The sequence below is a fragment of the Agelaius tricolor genome, unplaced genomic scaffold, assembly GCF_023055355.1.
Source record: "Agelaius tricolor isolate 1412-34295 unplaced genomic scaffold, bAgeTri1.0.p SCAF_22, whole genome shotgun sequence".
Lineage (NCBI taxonomy): Eukaryota > Metazoa > Chordata > Aves > Passeriformes > Icteridae > Agelaius > Agelaius tricolor.
In genome coordinates, this window is record NW_027269282.1 from 7,962,476 (window position 1) to 7,983,549 (window position 21,074).

The window sequence follows — 21,074 nt, forward strand, 5'->3', positions numbered from 1 at the left end:
TTTTACAGTCATAGGTGAGCAACTGCTAAAAAGATATTCTCATGCCCATTTTGCCTGAAAGAAGTAATTTGATAATACTATTAAAAACATGCAAAACCAAAATAAGTTTGAAAAAGCTACTAAAATGGACTTTTACCACAAGGAGATATCATCAATAAAAATAAAATTTCAGCCATATTTTTGTAATTTCTCTTTCTGCTCTGTGCCTCTTATTTGATAGCTAAACCATCCCTTACTTGTTCCCAACATTCACTGGAGTGTCTGTAGTGGGTTTCTGGACCAAGTGGAGCAAATTTTAGACATATTCAAATTTTAGACAGTTTTAATTAATTGGTTTTTTTGCTTAACCTGGTGTTCTGCTTTCCTCCACTGCAGCTCTGACTGTGTGCTGAAACCCCATGGGTCAGGAGGGTTTTTCTGTATTCCCAGCTGTCCTGAGCAGACTTCCCCTTGCTTAATCCACTAAAAAAGTTAACTTTTCACACTGCTCACCTTTCTCTCCAAAACCTCTGAACAACACACTCTGTCCTGAAAACAATTTTCATCAGGGAAACAAAGGAATCAGCCAACACTCAAAATCATCTTGCGATTAATTATTCACAAACAATTTTTCTAGTACAAATATCAGAAAATATCTAGTGCAATATCAGAAAATAAGTTCTTCAGCTTCTTTCCTTTGATTCAACACTGCCCATTTTGTAATTTCTGCATTTTTGACATATATTTGCATTCCATACCCTATCAGCTGGAGCTGCTCTATAGGACTGGTGGTTACACCTTGGTGTCTCCTTGAGTGTTACTGAATGAACAGGCACCAACTGTCTTGTGGAATATTAGGAAAAGCAAGTTTTTGATGACTATAAAACAGTGAAAAAAGGAAATGGGATGTTCTACCTTTTGCTGTTAATCTTTGTTAATCTTTTGAACTGTGGTCTGTGCACGGGCAGATACAACGATCTCAGACGAACACTGCATTTTTCCTGTTTGGTTTGTTTTACTTTTAGGAAGAAGTGTACTTATGGACAAAGGTCCATATTTTCTTAATATATCCTAAATAGCAAGCCAATGGGACTCATTTTCTGTTCTACATGATAACTTGGAAAAGCCAAAAAATATAAGTTTAAAAATATGATAATTTCATTCTGAAACGAGTTACATATTGGGCCAAGATCATATTTAAAATAGCAATTCATTAACACCACAATATGGCAAATGTTATGCACATGTCTAACTTCACCATCATAAACTACTTGTCTGAAAAGAAATGTGACAATTCATGGTAGGAAAATGAAACATCTGCATGTCTGCCTGATGAGCACTGCAAACTTTAGACATCAGCAAAATCCAGAACAGGCGTAGTTACTGAACAGAACGAGGAGCTGTGTCTTATTTTCCCAAATACTTGCGACACTTTGCAGGTACTCCTTGGCTAAGCTGCTCCTAAAAAATTGCTCCTTCCAATTGCACGGTGAAGCAGGTTACACGACATGTAAAAAGCAAACTGTTTAGCAATTATCATGAATTGCTGGGGCATTCTTACAGCAATTACAGGACTTGAATGGAGGAGATAAAGACAAGGCAGCAGAAAACCTGCATTTAACTTTGAAGTGTCAAAAGCAGGTAAAATAAAGGCCTTCAGTTTTAGGTGGGGCTCTTCTTTGCAGAGCAATTTAGCACAAACACCAACATAGCTCGTCTTTAAGTGCTCTTACTCACTGACATCCTTTTAGTCTTTATTAAATTCAACTTTGATGATTTCCTTTGGCTCTGAAGAAATGACAAAGATCAATTTTTTTCTCTAATGTTATATAGCCATATAAGCCTTTGACAGGAAAAAGGCTTCCTCCAATATTGGCTAAGCATTACTTGGTCATCACGTAAATATTTTGTGCAAAACTCAGGTAGTCTAATAAGAAATACTGAAATAATGTTACTAAGTTCATTAATAATACCATGTGTGACATCAAACCAAGAAAAACTTTACCAATCACTTCATTGCAAATTACAGATAAAGGAGATTGATGAGAACCTGTGAGATGGAAGCAAAGAAACAGCAATCATTCAAGTGTATGCATTAAAAGTAAACCCTCTAAAGCATAATTATTTATATGTATCTTAGAAGTATTAATTAGATGGTGATATGACAGCTACTATTAATCTTCCTGCAAAAAACTCAAAATATTGGACTATCAGGTGAAGTTCTTTATAATGGAACTAACAGACACAGTGAAGAGTTTTCTCCACACAGAGAAACTGCTTGGCAACTTTCATTATCAGACCCAGTAGCATTAAATACCTGAATACTGACATGGATATTGCCATCAAAACTAACAATATGAAATGTTATTATCCACTGTGATTACAATAATATGCATTACAGATGCTACTCTCCATGGAAATAAAATATACAATATAATTTATATGCACTAAAAAGTAGTAACTCTGATTTCAAGAATGGGCTTAAAAGTCACATTTTAAAAGCTTAAAAGTTACTTTTCTGACAGAAAAGCTGCACTCTCACAAACAAAGCATTAAGATTGCAGGTAATACAAATTACACTCTTATCAATAACACAGCCAAAGGAACAGGGACCTCACATGCACCTAGAAGCTCCATAATCATACAACTTGAAATATCATAGAACTTAAAAGAATAGTTTGTTTTTTCAGCACTGCAGAAACACTATTTTCTTGGCAACTGGTACATTTCTCATCAACATTAATGGCTAGATGGCTATTAAAGCAAAGCACAAGCCTGAATAATATCCTGTGTGACCCACAGAGTGTTCAGACTCCCACATTCCCACTGAACGAGCTAAGCCCAAAGGAACCAAAGCAGATGTAGTAAAATGATTCGTGATCTTAACAGCTCTTCAGAGATTACATAGAGGACCCATCTGTATCAAAATGTAGTTCCTGCTGCATACAAGCCCTAGCCCCACCCTTTGCCTAGAAAATCCAGACCAACGCTTTTCTGAAATTCTATGTTATTGAAGAAATGAGGATTTATATTTAACTTATTCCGAATAATTGCTGCAAGGCGGCCAAGGTTTTATATATAATAATTTTTTTCTGTACCTAGAAAGGCAGCCAAACCACACTGAGTTGTTTTCAATTAAATTCTGGACAAAACACTGCAGTATAAACACACAAATATACAACCAGTAAAGGTTTCCACGACCATACATCTATTTCTGGTTATTTTGTTGAACACATCACATCAAATCAATTTATTTATGGCTATAGGGCACAAGTCACTGGCAGGCAGTGAAACAGCAGCTCAATGTCACATCTAATTAGTAGCACCAAGACAACAGCACACCTAGAAACCAGATTTTCATTCTGTTACCAACGACCACCACTTATAAAAATTGCCACAACTATTAAACTGAAAATATCTTTACATCAACTCAAATCCTGACAATTCACTTTGCAAAAAAATCAATACCCAGCTCTATCTCCTCTGCACTTGAAAAATAATTCAGATTATTTTTTAATACACATAAAGATCAGTTCTCAATAGATGCAAAGAATGCTTTAGAAACAGAATGTTAGCTGTAAATTGGAATGCACGTACCAGCCAGCTTTGGAGCCGAGCTTCTAAAAATGCTTCACGAGAATCCAAACATTTGAACTTTTCACAGAAGGGATCTTTGTCTGCAGTGCTCTCTCCACACAACCAACGTGACCATAAGGGCCTAATAAAAAGTAGGATTTCCTTTCCCTATAGTCAGCTAGCTGAATGACAAGAAAACAATTAATGTAACTACGTCTTCTCCAGAAACCAATTCTGGACCTCTCTTAACACTAAAGCGTGTAAAAGAGCTAAAAAGGAATATTCTTCCAGAAACAGCTTTTTAAGAGTAAACCCAAAAAAAGTTCCAAGAGAAGCAGAACACTACCCAGAGCGGAAGTAAAAGTTCATTCCTTTTGACCTTTTTTTTTTCAGTATCTTCTGGCTCAGGGAAGTAATAGATACCATTTCCTCATCTCCCTTTTGTAAGGTAAGTGAAAGAAGGAATAGGAAATTATGTCAAGCTTAAAAACTTCTTTTACTTCAGCACTCACTATAACTTCATACACTCTGGTTTTATGCTCTATTATTTTTAAATTAGCAACATATTTTATTGATAGTTGGTGAAATATATATGAAAAATACCCACAGGATTTCATAAAGCAACATCTTTCTACTTCCTTTTTCCCCCTTCTCTCTTCTGTTACCAGAAACCCAGCTTGCTTGGGACTGTGACCAATTACTTCTTCCACAGAATTCAGAACTGACTCATTAAATTGAAAATTGAACAAAGGATTAGTCAATACCATACAAGGCTTGAGAAATAAATCTAACTTTGAAAAAAAGTCATATTGAAGAAGATAGGAATAATTCAGCTTACTTAACTTCAATGACCCTTATAATAAAAGAAAAAGAAAATTGCATTCAAGAAGTTGATGAAAACTTGTGAAGTTATTGGAATACTTGGTTCAGACCATGGTACTATATTTTTGTGATCATCACAGTAAGGGCATTGGTGAAACAGCCCAAAAAAGGCATCGTTCATAAATGGCACATTCAACACCAAGTATTCAAAAGTCTGAGGTTTCTCTTTTCAAGTGGTACTTGTAAAAATATTTCATTTAAAACCTACAGGCTTAAGACATTAGGACTCCATAGAAAAAAAAACAATGTGCAATGTGATGAATGATAAAATACTTCACAGTAAAAAGAAGAGGAAATCCTACAAAATTCCCTATAGCAAAGTTTCAGGATACAAAATCACAAATTTAATCATCAGCTTGCTCCCAATGTTATACAGCCACTTTCCTCCCACTAGAGTTCAATATTTTATATAACCTCTACAACATACTAAAAAAACCCACCAGAAAAATTTTATTCAATCAGGCTTTAGGGGGGGGGGGAAAGATTGTGTAATATTGAGATGGGAAAGGAAAGGAGATTGGAGGTGGAAAAAAAAAACAGATCTGGACAGGGAATTAAGTTGCAGTTTGTAAATCCATGGCTGCACTATGACAGCACCACACTTCTACTTTTCCCATTCCCATGACCTCTGATTAATAAAACTTAATTCGCGTTAACTACAAGAAACCAATGGATTAAACTTAAAATTGATAATTTTCAATTATTTGTGTACAGAGTTACATTTCAGTAGAGACATCCATGCATATATTATGAAGGGGAAAAAAAAGACAACTTGGGAGCTAAGAAAGCAAAACTATCAATGCTTTATTTTTTTACTTAGGAGTTCTATCAAAAGAAAATCATAATGATTTTAATACACAACATGTGTATTCATCATGCACAGCTTGCCCTTCTTCATGAACTCCCGAAGTCCACAAAACCAGCCTGTGACTTCCATACTTTCATACCATTTGATCAAGAACTTTGCAAAGTAATTCAGCCTCAGGTAAATCTATCCTGTTAAATCAGACAAACATCGAAATGAACTGTAATTTAGATGCTTGCAGCAGAAACATAATTGATTTTTGCCATTTTTCATACAAGGACACATTTCTAAGTTGAAAAAGTATTTTGCATAGAAAGCAGACCAAGGTTAAAAATGGTATGCAAGGATGATAATATGAATATAATAACATCAACTAGTGAGCTGTTAATAATTATTGAAATCATTGAATTAATAATTATTGAAAGAGCTATGGTTTTATTGCACAGAGAGTGAAGTGCTTGCACCATGGAGAATTTCTGCTTTTTGTGCAGGCCCTCCTCCATGGCAGAGCTGTGGTCACAGGGGCAAACCCAGCCTGGATGGGGACAAGTGGCAATGGTGGCAGCATCACCCCTGCCCAAAGGTGGGTGCAGAGGGACAGGTGGTGCCACAGCAGCACCCTGGGTGCCCATGGCAGCAGGACCCTCCTGGCAGCCAGGCTGCCCTGCTGGGGAGGGGTTCCTGAGAACCAACCCACCCACAGAAACACTGAGCTTTCCACCTGGGCTTGCTGCAGCTCTCTGCAAAGCACTCACCCAGTTTCATAACCCAACATCTTTTTATTTCCCTTTCCCTCTCCTCTCCTCCACCACCACAAACTCAGCTTGTGTGGGACTGTGGCCAATCACCTTCCCCAAAGAATTCACAACTCACTCATTTAATTGAAAATTGAACAAAGAATTTGTCAACACCATACAATGCATGAGAAATAAATACAATTTTAAAAAACTCATACAAGTAGCAAAGCTCTGAGGACACAGGGCCAACAACACTAACAAGGACTAGAGCCAAGCTAGGCCACCTTCTTGGTTTAAGTCTCTGCCTGGGTAAACAACTTTTTTCCAACAGAAGTTCAAACTCTATTTTACAAATAACTGTGCTTTCTTAAAAAAACCAAAACATTCTACAGGTATACAGAGACTCAGAAATATCAAAAAAGGAGACAGCTAAATTAATACAAAGATGAGACTTTCCAATGAGTAATGAGACACTTTGAAATGGATATCAAAGTTATGCCTGCAGATCTCAGTGACACTCACTCAGTTGACTTACCAACCTTAAAGCAGCATGGCTAAAATATGATTTTTTGAAATTCTTAAATAAAAAAAATATTGCACTACTAACAATAAGCATTTTTTAAAAAATCTATACACTAGATAAGACCCCTAGCCAACATTCACATTACAAAGTATTCAAGACAAATGGGAGCAATACTCAAAAAATGGAACTAAAGATATGCTGGGGAAGAGGTGTAGTGATAGAAACTCAAAAAAAGCTTGCCTGCATCTACAGTGTGCACATTTTGCATATCAGCCACACTCTCTCTTACAGAAGGCTTTGCTTTAAAGTATTTCTGACCAACTGATAGTTACTGGCTGCCTGCTCATTCAGCACTCTCAACTGCTATTCCTTCCTTAATAAATGCTATGTAGAAAAGCATGATACCTAGAGATTCATAAAAAGATAAACTGTACACTTCAAGTTCATTACTTATTTGCAAAATTTTAACTTTTCAGTAACAACAAATTAACCACTGCTCTCCTATTCTGGGTTTATGCTGCTGCCTCAAGAGAAATTCCACTTTAAATTTTTTTCAATCTGTTCTATTGACAGTAGAAATGTATACTCCTGCAGTTTGCATTTGTCCATACAGAACATTTGAAACTTCCTAGTAATCTGTAGAACTGCTAGACACCAAACATGAGGAAAGCACATTGCAAGAAAAAAAATAATCTAGCTTTCATACAGAAGAAGAATCGCTTTCAGAAGCTGGTTGGTAAAGTTACTTCCCAGTAAAACGCAAAAATAAAAAATAAGAAAGAGTGCCAGGGTTCAGTGTCAAAGATTTATTTCTGATATGAACAGAAGAGAAGAAAAAGGAATTTGCTTGCACCTCTCCCATTCAACCACTGCTTTACTGAAAAGGAGTCCCAGGACAAAAATCTGTCAAGACCCACAGAGCATCTTTCCCTACATTGTTCTTCCTGCAGCCACAGCATCACTCCTTGAGTCTTTTCCATTGCAGATTTAAAATATCTACCTCAGCATTTGAAGAGTTATACACCAGGTTGAGGATTTGGCAAAATCAAAAAAGAAACCTTTGCTCTACTAAATTATTTTTGAATGTGCAGAAAAGTGTGTACAGTGTCCAGGACACATTTCCAGTGTCTTTGTAAGTTACTACTTCCATCTGTTAAAACAAATTCAGAAACAAAACTAATCTCTGTAGAAGTAACTTTTCTCTTCTTAGTGAGAATCAGGTTCTTAATTTTCTGGTAAATCTATTTTATTTTCATTACAATTACTAGATATGAGGGAATAGTGCTTTAATGACCTCTCATAAAATCTGCTCCTCCTAGCAGCTATTTTTAAAGCTCAGGAATTAATTACAACTCTTGGTTACCTCAATCATATGCAACCAAGACTTTTGGTTCCTCATCCACTTCTACACATCAGCTGGCAAGAATCTGAATGCCTCTGCTCACAACAGCAGCCAAGAGTTTGCTCTGAGTTATTACAAACATTTTTAGAATACTCCCTATTTCAGATTCTCTTCCAATAGCGAAAGCTTCAACAACTCCAGCAGAAATAAAAATGTTTATCAAGATTGGCAAGAAATTTGTTTAAAAAAATGAATTCTTTTCTCAAATATTGTTTTGCAAGGAGTAAAAATCCATTGTGGATGTTCCCATGTTTTGGCTAAACACCCACTGTAGCCAAAATGAAGACATTTAATATTACTTTCTCTCTCCAGCAGGCCTGTACCTCAGATGTAATCTTGGTGCAATTTAATTAAGAGTTTTTAGGCTAAAACTGCCTCCAGCCTGGATTGTCTGCTATGCAAAGAAAGTTTATTCCATCTGAAGTCATCCCTACAGATCTATTATTAGGCTAGTCTGAAAACTAAATTAGTATTTTTGTGAATTATTTTTATTTAACTAGTTGAAATGAGATAGCTCTGCTGCCCTCCCCTCCCTGTGTAACAGCATAGTCTGTCATGTACTATTTACCAAAAGTGAAAATACAAAATTTGAAGAAAAAAGACTTTTTTATCAATGAGCAGGAAGAGGGTCTGAGCCAGCTTGGCACTGACCTTGCTGGAGCTGGGACTAGATTACTTCCAGAGGTCTTTTCCATTCTAAATTACTGACTCCACTCAAATAGATACCTTGTCCAGATATCATTTTTAATCTTCTTTTGGACTATATATAATTACAAAGAAATGCTTGGAATCAAGCCAATTTTTCTGCTGAATGTTTCTGATCATACAACCACATATTTCCTGGGACTTTCTCAAACCTATAAAAAACATACATTAATCAGGCACTTTAAAGATTCCACACTAGCTAAATACTGCAAATTTCTTTCATTTATTTATATGTACGTGTCCATGGAGAGAACTTGATCTACAGTCTATACACAAGTCTTGAATCCAGAAATAGACTAATTGTCATATTGGTGTGTTTCATAGTCCCCAAGAACAGACTGTACAGCCCAAAGAGAACTGGACTCCACATTTCACAGAAACACCATGTGACTGAACAGCAGTTTGTGACTTAAGCAAGTTTCTTGCTGTACACTTAACTAGCCCCATGAAATCCTACTGTAAATGTGCATCTGATTTATACCAGTGGAAATCACTACTTTGAAAGGGGGGGATTTACAGTGGAAATGAGCCACATGTTTGTTTGCATTAGAAGTTCTGGACACCATAATCCTATGCTCCCTTCACATGTAGCTTACATTGTTATGGAAAGTGATTGTTTTTAGTTTACAAGCTGCTGTACAGACTATTTCTGATATATTCCCACAGATGTGTGATTTAACTACTGTGGAACCTAGAAACTGATTTCTGCAATTGCTCTCTAAACATCAACTTTGTTATTTCTTGACTCTGCTGGTGAACTTCAGGTGAGTCAATTCCGGTTTCTCAAGGGTTACTTATTGTATTTACAAGTATCTACTTTTTTTTTTTTAAATGCATGGTCAACTTGTTATCCATCAGACTTCCATATATATTCAACTGAAGTAGAGCAACTAATGTTTTTCATTATACATTTATATAAGTGCATGTACTTATATGCACAACTTATACTTAAAAAGTTCATATGCATATTTATAATATACATACTTTTAGATGGCTTTTATAATTAAAAAAAAGCCAACAAACAAAACACACAAAAATATTTCTGCATATCTGCCTCAGGTTTCTAAGGAATTAGGCTTCTTTTCTTTCCTTCAGCCAAGGAAAATCTAAAGCTTTGATTAATATCGAATGGATTTGAGGGTGCACAGACATGATATTTGTTCCAAACTAAGCATCTAAAAACTGAAAGGGATGACAGAAGTATAGATCTGAATATACTGACTTTTGGTTAAAGTATCTGTGAAGACACTCATAGTTCCTAAATTCGATTTATTTCACCCAAACTCTGACAGAGACAGCCTTTTACCAGATTGCATTAAGGGAAATGCTCAATTTTCTAATGATTATTTACTCCTGATCACTCCTGATCTGCAGGTGGCCTTTGCAGAGCATCACTCTGCTCCCTCTAACCTTAATACACCAGGTGACCTTTTAGTCATTTCATTTGTATGACGGGAATTGGCAATTCCAGGTTTGATCCCCAAGGCTTTTCCAGGACAATTGCTGCACTGCCCACTCACATTATTCTCTTATTGCTCTCTGTCATCATTACAGAGCTCTGGGAGAACATGCACTGCACTCCTCTGGGGAAATTTTTGCTTAGAAATTTTTTTTTAATTATGGAAACCATTTTTAGGATGCTTGGTCACCAATAAGAATCACTTATTTTGCACTGCTAATTATCTTAATATTCACTTTCGCCTACAAAGTGAGATTCCACTCGTGCTATTCTACAGACAGAACTGCCACAGTAACTGGTAATGCAGTAACCATTAAATATTATAACAATAATATAAATACCCCACTGTTCTCATTCACTCTGAGTGGCCTCCAAGTGTTGAGCTTCACCACACCTAGGAGAGACTTGTAAGACTGAGACAAGCACCTAATTTCTGGTTCAGCTTGTGATTGAAGAGGGAGAAAAAAAGAAAAAAAGATAAACAGTTGATTTAATGTTCAGTTAAATAATTAAATTCTAGGAAGGCAAGATGTGACACGTGTAACAACACTGCATTACCTTGAGTTCAAGAATCTGAACTACTTAAAGCATTTGACATCATAAAAACAGTTACAATACATTAGACTGTACTCAGAATAAGGAATTCCTCCCACAAAAGTAAAGGCTTTCTTCGCAGTCACTCAGTACATTTTATGCCTGTATTTTGACACTTGAACCATAAAATTTAAAATGGCTAGACATCAGCTATTTGTGGTGTATGAAAATTCATTTCTATCCCATTGAAGGGCATCAGATACCTACATTAAATAATGGTAGGTTTATTAGTTAAATAATTAATATAAGTAATTAGAGTTATTAATTAAGGACTTTTTAAAAAATCTCCATTCCAAATTTCTTCCTGGTATGCAACCTGATGATGCTTTTGTTTAAGCTGATACAATTGTTAATTCAGCCAGTGTAAACAAAAAAATAAGAACCAGAACCAAGCAGATGAGATTTCTTGTATGGTCTTCCCAGTAGTTATTAAAGCACTCCAAGTCAATAAACAGATGAGTATTTATACTTAGAAGCAAGGACAATATCAGATTCCTGAAGGGCAGAAGTTAAACATGAGCTGTTCTGTGACAACTACAAGCACTTGCCCATCCTTTGACAATCTGCAGAAACTCCAATGTAATTTTCTCTTCCTTAACTGCAAGATGAACTTCCAGATGATGAGCTGCTTGTGGCAGTAATGCTCAGACAGGTTCTTACTGAGCAACCTGCAGTCAGAAAAGAACAACTCTGCAGAACTCTGTCATGTCAAACCTGCACACATCTCACACAGATGTTGGGTGGGAGATAACTGGTTTTAGGAGAGCTTGTGAGCACCAAGTGCTAATACCTTCTATTTCTCAACAAGATTTTTACTCACTGCCACAGGCCCCTTTTCCACAACTTTTTACCCACTCCCAGGCTTTCTCTCAGGAAAAAGTTTCTGTTCAATAATTACATTCAAGCACAGACTCCCTTTCTTCATTATTTTGGGAGACATAACTGTTCACTAATGGAAGGAAAATAGGTGTCAACCTGCCCAACTTGATGAGGTCTTGGTTTGATAGGGAAACATGGCAACATCACTAAAATCCATACACATGAGTAAATTAACTCCAATCCAGTTACTACCTCCTTAGTATGAGCAGATCCCAGCCTCCTAATCAGAAAACCCCTACATTAGGAAAAGGCTAACTATTATAACATTATCAGAGAAAATATATTTTTAAAAGTAAACTAAAGGGCTGAAGAGGAAAACAAACTACAAACCAATGAGAACAGAACCAACTTCTTTTTCCAAAGCTGGCTGTAGATGTCTGTTTAAGTAAGTCCCTCCCACTTCAGTCATGTGAGGCAGCCTCCGAGCTGCCAGCTCATCTTTGCAATAGGATGTAACAAAATAATTGAAAAAGCCATTCCAGAAATACTGAATTACCCAGGAACCACTTTGTGTACTCAATAAAACACTGTTATCTCTCTTACAATAAGCCATACTGTTTATACAAACAAAGTTAGCTTCCATGCATCAGCCATCTATTTATTTAGCAAGATCAGCTACCACTGTAAATCAATTTCTTTGCAAATGAGAAAGCCAGCTGCTGTAAAACCCACTTAAAACTCTTTACTGCATTCAGTATTTGGACCTGTTACAGAACAGACAAGAATAAGGGAAAAAAAAAAATAGTCACCAGCACCACATCTGGTGACACTCTGAAAGAGTCATCACTTTTACAAGCATTTCTAAGGAAAAGGTATCATTTACCATAAATAGTTACATATCTTTAAATATGAACCAGTACATTCAAGTACCACAAGAAAAGCTTACAACTGACAGTCAAACTGGGTACTACCAGGATGATACATAAAATAGTCAACTGAAAGGTAACTCATAGAATCTGTACTACAGGGTGGCTAATCCATGAGTAAAAGCACAGCAAAAATGGGTTTCTTTTCAGATCAGTTCTGTGAAAAAGAGAAAAGAACTAACCCTTAGTAAGCCTGAAGTTTCATGTAGCTTTTGTCCTACAACAGTCATACAGAAAGTCTCACTAAGGACAATTCACCCAACATAACCAACTAAAAGGCTTTTATGACTCTGATGAATGAGGAGGTCACTGCCACATTTTCAGGGGTCAACACCTTGCAAAATATCAGCTTGGAAAACCTCAGCTGTACAGACAGCATCACCAATGGCATCTGCAATACAACTTGGCTACAAAATCTAATGGAGATTTCAACTGGAATTAGGTGGCTTCAAATCAAACTTATTTCACTATACAAGACAAGTGGCTGGCTGCAGAACTCCTAAATCCAAGGACCATGGATCAGCCTTACTGGCAACTCTCAGAGTAAGAGCTGGGGATGGGGAAGTGCAAGAACACAGAGAGCACAAAGCACTGCTCAGCACAGCTTCTTCTCAACTCAAGTTATTTTATCCATTAACCTTTTCATCTGCTATTTTAAATTTGAGACTCAGAGAGTCAGATTTGTTGCAAGCAGTCAATATCTACAGCACTCCAGGGAAAATCACAATGTCAAATCTGGACATAGGGAGAAAAAGGAGCAGGGAAGGGAAGCCCCAGCCTTGGATGCACATGCTGCATTTAGGACTGTCTGCTGCCAAATGCCAGAGTGGAACAAGCTCCACTTTGTGCCTGCCCCAGCAAGGGTGCTCATGGCCAGGATGCAGCACAGGCCAGCTTCTGATGAGCAGGCAAGAAGATCAGGTCAGGCTGTGACTGAAATAATGGCATTGGGTTCTAAAGAACCATCTGAATGTATACTGAAATAAACCCCTCTGGCAGTGGGGTTTTGGTGGGGTTTTTTTTTAATGTTCATATTCAACAGTTTCTAAGTAATAAAGAACTACAGTGCATTTTCACAGAAGGTTGTTCATTAAATCACAGTAAAGCTTTCTGAAGCCCCAAGTCAAAAAGCTTAAATGTTTAGGATGAGACTGAAAAAATCCTGATGGCCTTCAAGTTTATTTGAAAGACAGATTACAGAATATTATGTAAGGCACAAATCTCAGAACTATTCCCCATTGTATTTACAAATATTACCAAGTTTTACAAGATCATGAATTTTCATAAAAAGTGACATTTTCAAAAAGCTTTTCTTGCTTTAATCCTCTTTCTTTCTTTTGATAGGATTAAATGCTGAAATGGCAGGCTGTTAAATAAGCACAGTGAAATGCCAACTGTGAGGCATTTAACTCCATGTATTCACAAATTAACATTTCACAGTTGCTTTAAATTTTGACATTATAGTTTAGTACCTTCAGGCAACTCATTTCAGAAGGTGCTGGATTTGATTTACATTGTTTTTCATTTTAGATTCATATGTTATGGCACTGGAATACCTTGAAGTTTCCCTTAATCCCTGATAAAGGAAATTTAGTTTTATGAAGAGCTGAGAAATATTGCTCTTTTTTTTATAGTGCAATATTGAAAGATGGTGTTACAGGTCCTCCCATTGAGTTACTACAGTGCTGATCAGAATGTTCAGAGTGAACTGGAGAAAACATCAAGCAGTATTCATAAAAAAAGCACTGGGATGCTAATCTTAATTATTTAATTCCTTCTATTATTAGATTACTTCAGGAGATATTTGTGTGCTTCTGAGACAACTGCTGCAAAAGTGAATCCTATGGGTTACCAGACATGGCATTTTAGATGGAAATTTTTACTTTGCAGAATATGAAATCCAGTTTCAGTATTGCTAAAGTTAATATTTATAGAAGGGATTTCAAAAAAATCATAATGAAAACCCTACCAACAATAAAAAAGCCCCAAGACTTACTGCCTGTAGAAATAAGAAATTGTGAAGAAATATGAACCCATGGCTATTCTTGCAGTACTACCTCAGACAACATAGTTGACACCAGAGTTTAAAGAGGTTCCCTCAAATTTTTCTTGGGTTATGTAACTTATTTCATGATCAATAATGGTTCTCTTGTGCTCCTGAATTTCTATAAAATAAGACTTTAAGAGATAATTTGGAACAGATATATTTCTGGTGTGGAGTGGAGAACCTCTCCACATTACTTTGGATTCTTACAACCAATAAAAAGCACAAACCATTTCCAGTTTACATATGTATAAGATTATCAGACGATACCAATCTCTTTGCAATAGTTTCTACAATTTCTAGAAAACTACTTTATCAGAAAAATCAATATGTACATAAAAGAAACACGACTACAAAGATTTGCAGAGCAGTTCATAAGAAACAAGATTCTCACTTCAGTACAACTGCACTTTTGAGTCATTCTTCTCTACAGAGGTGGATCCAGAGAAAAGCCCCAGGATCTACAGAGCAGTCAATGTACAGGGTTCTTACAAAGCCACCTCAGGGCTCTGCTACTCACACTTCAAGTTCATCTCCACATCCATTCTTCTGCCAGTTGTACAGAAACAGACTGTATTTTCCTTTTATAAATAAAGAAATTTTGATTTTTGCTGAAAAATCATGCTGTTCTTTCACAACACTACACAGGAAGTGCTGGTACTGGTAAAGAGTCTCACGAAGGGTAGAGAGGGCCAAGGGTTCACTGAACAGATGTGCTCCAAGGAAAACAGAACAATTCTTTTTGTTTGTAGAAATTAACCTGGCACTGCTGACTTGCAGTCCAGTGGACACACCCATCCATATTTTATGACACAGCCTCCACATCTATAAACATGTCTCTCATTATTTGGAGATTCCTCATTATTTAACCATAGAACACCTGTCTGCCAACCCAATGCTGCTAATGCCAATCACTGCATCCTAGCCATACATCACTTTTACATAGCAAGGCACTGATTAACCTTAATTCCAGCAGCATGTACTATTAATTAAGGTATTTAAGGATGTTTACATGTTTCACATGGGAATGTGCCAAATCACTCTCTGAAGTCTTACTCATGTTTCAGATTTGACAAACATAAGCCTGAGACACCTTGGTATTGTAACAGACACTTCAATAATGCTCCAGATATATTCAATAACACAGAATCTTTTTTCAAAAATCAATTGTGACATCTACTAACGTTCCATAAATTCCGGGATCAGATTAAAGTCCTGCCAAAATTCATTACAAAGTATTAAACCTGTCTAATCTTTTATCACTACTACTAACACAATAAAAAGAATGAAAATGTCAGGAAGTATAGAAAGTTATGAGAATTTTCCTCAGGAACATTGTAGAACATAGTCTGAATCCGGGGATGTATTGTCATGCCTTTGTGAGGCCTGTATAAATTAGACCCAGTTAAATCAGAATATACCTTTAACTTTTCACTTCAACTTTTCTGCTATTTCTCTATTGTAGCTTCTGAAATTGTTATTAATTCTAACTTCATATCAAGTAAGTATTGCATGTGTGATCATTACAATAATGATTTAATATTAAAAAGATTGTAAGTATTGCCATCAGCTGCCTCATGGTTAATATTGTATTAGGGCTAATAATCATGTCTAAGATGGAAGTAAACTTTTTTTTTGGAAAAATAACACAATTTTTTCGTTATAAATTATTATTTAACTATTCACATAGTTAATATTTCTGAAAAGAACTAAATTCCAGCGCTAAATGTGTAAGCAACTCTTCTTATTTTGTTGAGGACCTTTGAAAATGCTCTTACCACTCAGTGAGATATCCTAACATGTTTTAACTTAGCTTGCAAATTTAACTGGATTTCCTAAGGAAAAGAGATTTCCATGATTTTGCTACATCTGTTGAATATAAATTGAGAACCAAAAAGTAGTTCTGCAAGTTGCTAGTTTTCAGTTTCCATACTGTTCCATACCGAGATTTCAAAAGCGAGATCTTTAAACCAGGCCACCTTCCAGGGGCCTCAAGTTCAAGGTGGTTGGGGCACAGTGAATTCTCCAGTGCCAGCTGAGCTCCATTTGCATCAACCCAAACTGAGGAGTCTCTGCTCTGGCAGTGCTTGAACCCACTGAATGAAGGACTGCACCACAGATGCACAGAAAAGCCTCTGTACGTCCACTGAGGGCCAGATTTCCAAAAACTTCAGACATTTTTAAAAACTGCCATTTCATTTAAAAACCTGCCATTTCACTTTAGATACTGACACAGAAGGTGAGTTTTTGAGAGCCTCCCCGTGAGTACTCTTGCATCGTTTTAAAAGAAGCCATTCCACCCTCACTCCTTTACTCCTACTGCCATCTGCTGTCACAAACACATCAGTGCCACAGGGTCTGCAGAGCGTTTTTCCTTTCCTCTGTGTAAAAGAATGTGTTCTAACACTGCTACTCAACCTCTAAAAATAATCACACGCTAATTTGTCTAGAGGAGTGCACTGGTAAATCAATGCATTGCCACCTTCACTGCCAGAGCATCAACTCTGCAGATCCATGCATGTTTTCAGACACAGCTGCTGCTCAGCCATACCCTTTTGGCAAAACATAATACACATAAGCTGAAAACAAGTATGACAGCATTTGTTACAAGGATTTTAGACCCAATGCAAAGTGGAATTCCATGGTGGAAAACTGAATGAGATGTTGAAATTCTGGATTCTTGTTGCTCCAGTGGAAAACGATGTTGGTCTCCAAATACAACTCCAGTCAGATGTAACAAAGGCAAAGGTTTAAGCTAGTGGCACTCAGCAGAGGGTAAAATTCAGGGCAGGGATTTTTGTTCCAGTGATTTCTTTACATGAAACCAACTGTTAACACACAGTCTTTTTAAAGCTTTGGGGGGTTTTCTTCAATAAGCACACTACTTAATGCTCAGCACAAGCCCAATTCAATTTGATTACTAACACAATATCCCTCTAATGTAAAACTGAAAGGCTGTTTCATACATCACACCTTTTCTTTGAAGAAATATAAAAAGGTAATTCTCACAAAAAAAGGCAGGCAATCTGCAAGCTGTATGCTGCTCAACCCCTGTTAAAAAGTGCAATAATTAGTAAAACACTAATACCTTACAACACTGGCCAGGCAAAGACAGGTGAATCTTACTCACTGCTTTCTAAACACTGCCCCACCCAAATATACCCCAAATATAACCCAACTCACTCCTTTCTAAACACTGCCCCACCCAAATATAACAGGACTATAAAATGTATATTTTCCACTGTTTGTTTTAATGCAGCTGGACAGCTGGCACAATATTCAAAATATTCCAGGTACAGTTTCAAGCATAGCTGTGAGAACTGAACACAATGTTATCCATACATGGTAATTTGTCAGGGGACTACAAAGTAAATAACTGGTCTGCTATGTTTTGGGTTTGGTTTTTCTGTTGTGTCACCCATTTGATTGCCTATAGACACACTTTCTAGACAATGTATCAAGTGCAGAAGACAAAGTGCAAGATGCAAAGATGACACCCTTTTTTTTACCGTTTTAATAGAACTTCTTGATTTTTCTTCCCAAACATTACTGCTCAGCTCCATTGTGCAATGAACATTTGTTTCTCTTTCATAGGATCCAAACACCAGTAACCTGAAATAGAAAAGCCTATGGTAAGAACTGTAATACCATTACATATATGCCAGATATCACATTAAATTCCCTATTCTTCATCTACACGTGATTATTACCAATGTGTATACATAGAAGTCCAGAGAGAACAGATTGCACAGGCACAGCCTTACACCAAAGGAAAGACACTGCCACCCTCTAGTGGAAGAACTCCAAAAATATAAAATATAACAGAATTTTTAGCTAAGGGTTTTTTTTTTGAGTTGACTTTTTTCCCTACAGTGTTGTTCTTTTGTTTGTTTGGTTTTTTTTGGGGGGGGGGGGGGGGGGGGTGGGAGGGAGATGGGTTGGTTTGTTTTTCAATAAAGTGTTCAATTGGCATTTTCCCATAAAGGGCTTTTGTTTTATTTTAGGAAGAGCAACCAGTGTCTTCCACTTTAATCCTAAACATCACAATGTGAAGCTCTTGTTGGTTTAAGAGAGTGCTACTGTAGATTAAAATCAGTTTACTACTGCTTGTATTTGTATTTCACTGAACTGGGATCCTCTTATCTATGATTTTTGTAACATTTATAACAAAGAGTAGTTCTTCATGCATGATAACCTATTCCAGAAGGCTACAATGCTTTTCAGAGAGATATTAGTACTAGAAAAAAAAAAAAGCCCAGACCACAAACTTTAGGCTATAGAACAGCAATCAAGGTGTTCACAGCTTATCTCACAGTAGCTGGAAGTAGATAAATAGTTTGGAATAAAAACTTGAAACAAACTTCACTCATTTAAAAGAGCTGTTTTAATTTCCCCCTAAACTTTCTATACACATTTGACAAGAACAGTTTCTAAGCTTTCATCCTAAGCATCTTATTTGTGATTGTGATGTGTTATACAACTCTTTAGATGATACAGACAAAAGCTGTCAGGAAAACATGTCAATTTTCTCTGTTTATCTTGACATTGTTAAATAATGTTTCTAGGTTAAATATTTATAATCAGAAAGTCTCATCTTTCAGATGTGGAGATTTGTAGTAAACATCCTTTGAAAATTAAGTAAAGTTATTGAAGACAACCTTCACCAATAATCAGAACAGGTAAAATTAAGACAACCCAAGGGTAAACACCTCTCTGACTGTGACAGCTCTCAAGCTTGCTTCTGCTCACATAGACACACTCTTAGGGAATTTTTCAGGGGCACTTATGGCCCCTCTAAAATATCAGCACAGGAGCTATTTTGCTGTACTGGATAGAAAAACAAGCACATGAGATGGCTGAAAACAGGAATAGAACCATTTTTAGCCAGAACTGCAACATAAGCCACAAACAAAACCAAGAGCCATGTTGAGATTTCACCTCACAGCAGGTTAACAGCACCTGCTAACCTGGTGTCAAGTGAATAAACATTTAAATTTTAAAGAGCTCTTAGGAGCTCAAACTCTGCTGGAGTTTGGAGCTCAATTTTCAATTTCAGAAAGACAAAGGCAAAATTTTAACTTCTGCTATACTAAGAAAATTTTTGTTTGAACAGTATCTCCATTAATAGGCAAAGAAAGAAGCCTTATCCTGTAAGACAGCTGCACATAAAGACTGACATTATTATAGATGACTATATTTTAAAGAGATATCTATATCCTACAAATTGAAAAGTGCTCACTTTATGGCACAGTTTTGGAAGTAAATTCTCGGCTAATAAAATCAGAGTTTACCTTTGTTACTTTTTTCAGTGTTTCCTGATTAAAAAGAAACAAAGCCAAAACTTAACAGTGTTGCTTTGTTTTTTTCCCTTTCTCTTCAAAGTTTTAAGATAATGACAGGCAATAGCATTTTTGCAAAAATTCAGTTCTTTGAGGGCATTGCACTTTTTGAAAACTTGAGTTTTTTGTACAGGTCAGATAAAGATTTGCGAGATATATTCCTTATTATTTATTTACAGCAAAGTTCCCATCCTTGCATTAATTTATGAGCAAATTTAATTTTCTTCCAACAGCATGACAGCAGAAAATTGCTATGGTCAAGCCTGCAATTAGAAAATAAGTGTGAAAAGTGCAAGTATTTGGTCATGTGAAGAGTATAATTTAATTAAACAAGCCATTTATAATACAGAAAAAGTTTGCTAAACATTTTACCACTATAGTTTCACCACTGATGTCCAAACCTAAATGGGAGAAGCAGCAGAACTCTATTACCTGACTAGATGAAAGAATTCTTCCAAATTCTGTAGAGAAGCCAAAGATCATCTACTATACTGAGAAAATGTAAAACCTTCTGGGGCACTGAGCAAAACTGAAAACCACACAGAAATTAAAGTGATCCTTCATTCTGGAATGAGAATGAGAGGATGAAAAATGTTTAGGTTCCTATGGCAGATGTAAGTGCAAAAGCCCTGGATGTCAGCACCCAGTGCTGCACTGGGCATTGGCCCAGCCAAACTGACAGCACTCACAGAGGGCTGATGAAAAAGGGAAATTTGATAACTGTTACTTTTGTGTATATAGTGTATGTTTCTTCTCTCACTACCAAAATTCTCTGTTTCTACCTCATCAATATCTTCAGATATGTAAATTAAACAAGAGTATTTATCTACTAAGAGACTCTATGGACAGCAGTTGTAGCTGTTTAGTTCAAAAAAAGAACAGGACAACTGGAAGATCTGAGGAATTACTGTGGGTCCAATAGTCAGACATCTTGCCTGGGAAGTGTCTGTTGAGACAATTTCCAAGTGTGTGTTGAAAAATTCCAAGCTGCATAAAACACTGGGATTATGTCAGACCTGACAAGTCAGCAACTGCATCCTCTCCCAGCCATCTGATAAGCATCTGTGACAGCTGAAAACACAGAGTTCAGAATGATGTCAGACTGAGCAATCTGAGCTCTCAGTGCAAACAAACTCAAAAGTTGATGCTGCACAGTGTTTCACATTCAGGAAAGGCAACTTTTAAAGATTCCTTCCCAAACCAAGAACAACTGTACACAGTGCAAGGTGGTGATTTTGGCCCTCATGATAAAATCAAATGCATCACTGGGCTGAAATTGAAGAA

At 36.6% G+C, this 21,074-nt stretch overlaps 1 protein-coding gene across 1 annotated transcript in view; it reads right to left on the reverse strand.

Annotated features, from left to right (window-relative positions):
- Window positions 1-21,074, reverse strand: part of PDZD8 (PDZ domain containing 8) — a 52,322-nt gene that overhangs the window by 12,669 nt on the left and 18,579 nt on the right. The window contains exon 3 of the mRNA XM_071446010.1: window positions 17,961-18,063. Within this exon, the coding sequence (XP_071302111.1) occupies window positions 17,961-18,063 (103 nt within the window). The remainder of the gene's footprint in view (window positions 1-17,960; window positions 18,064-21,074) is intronic.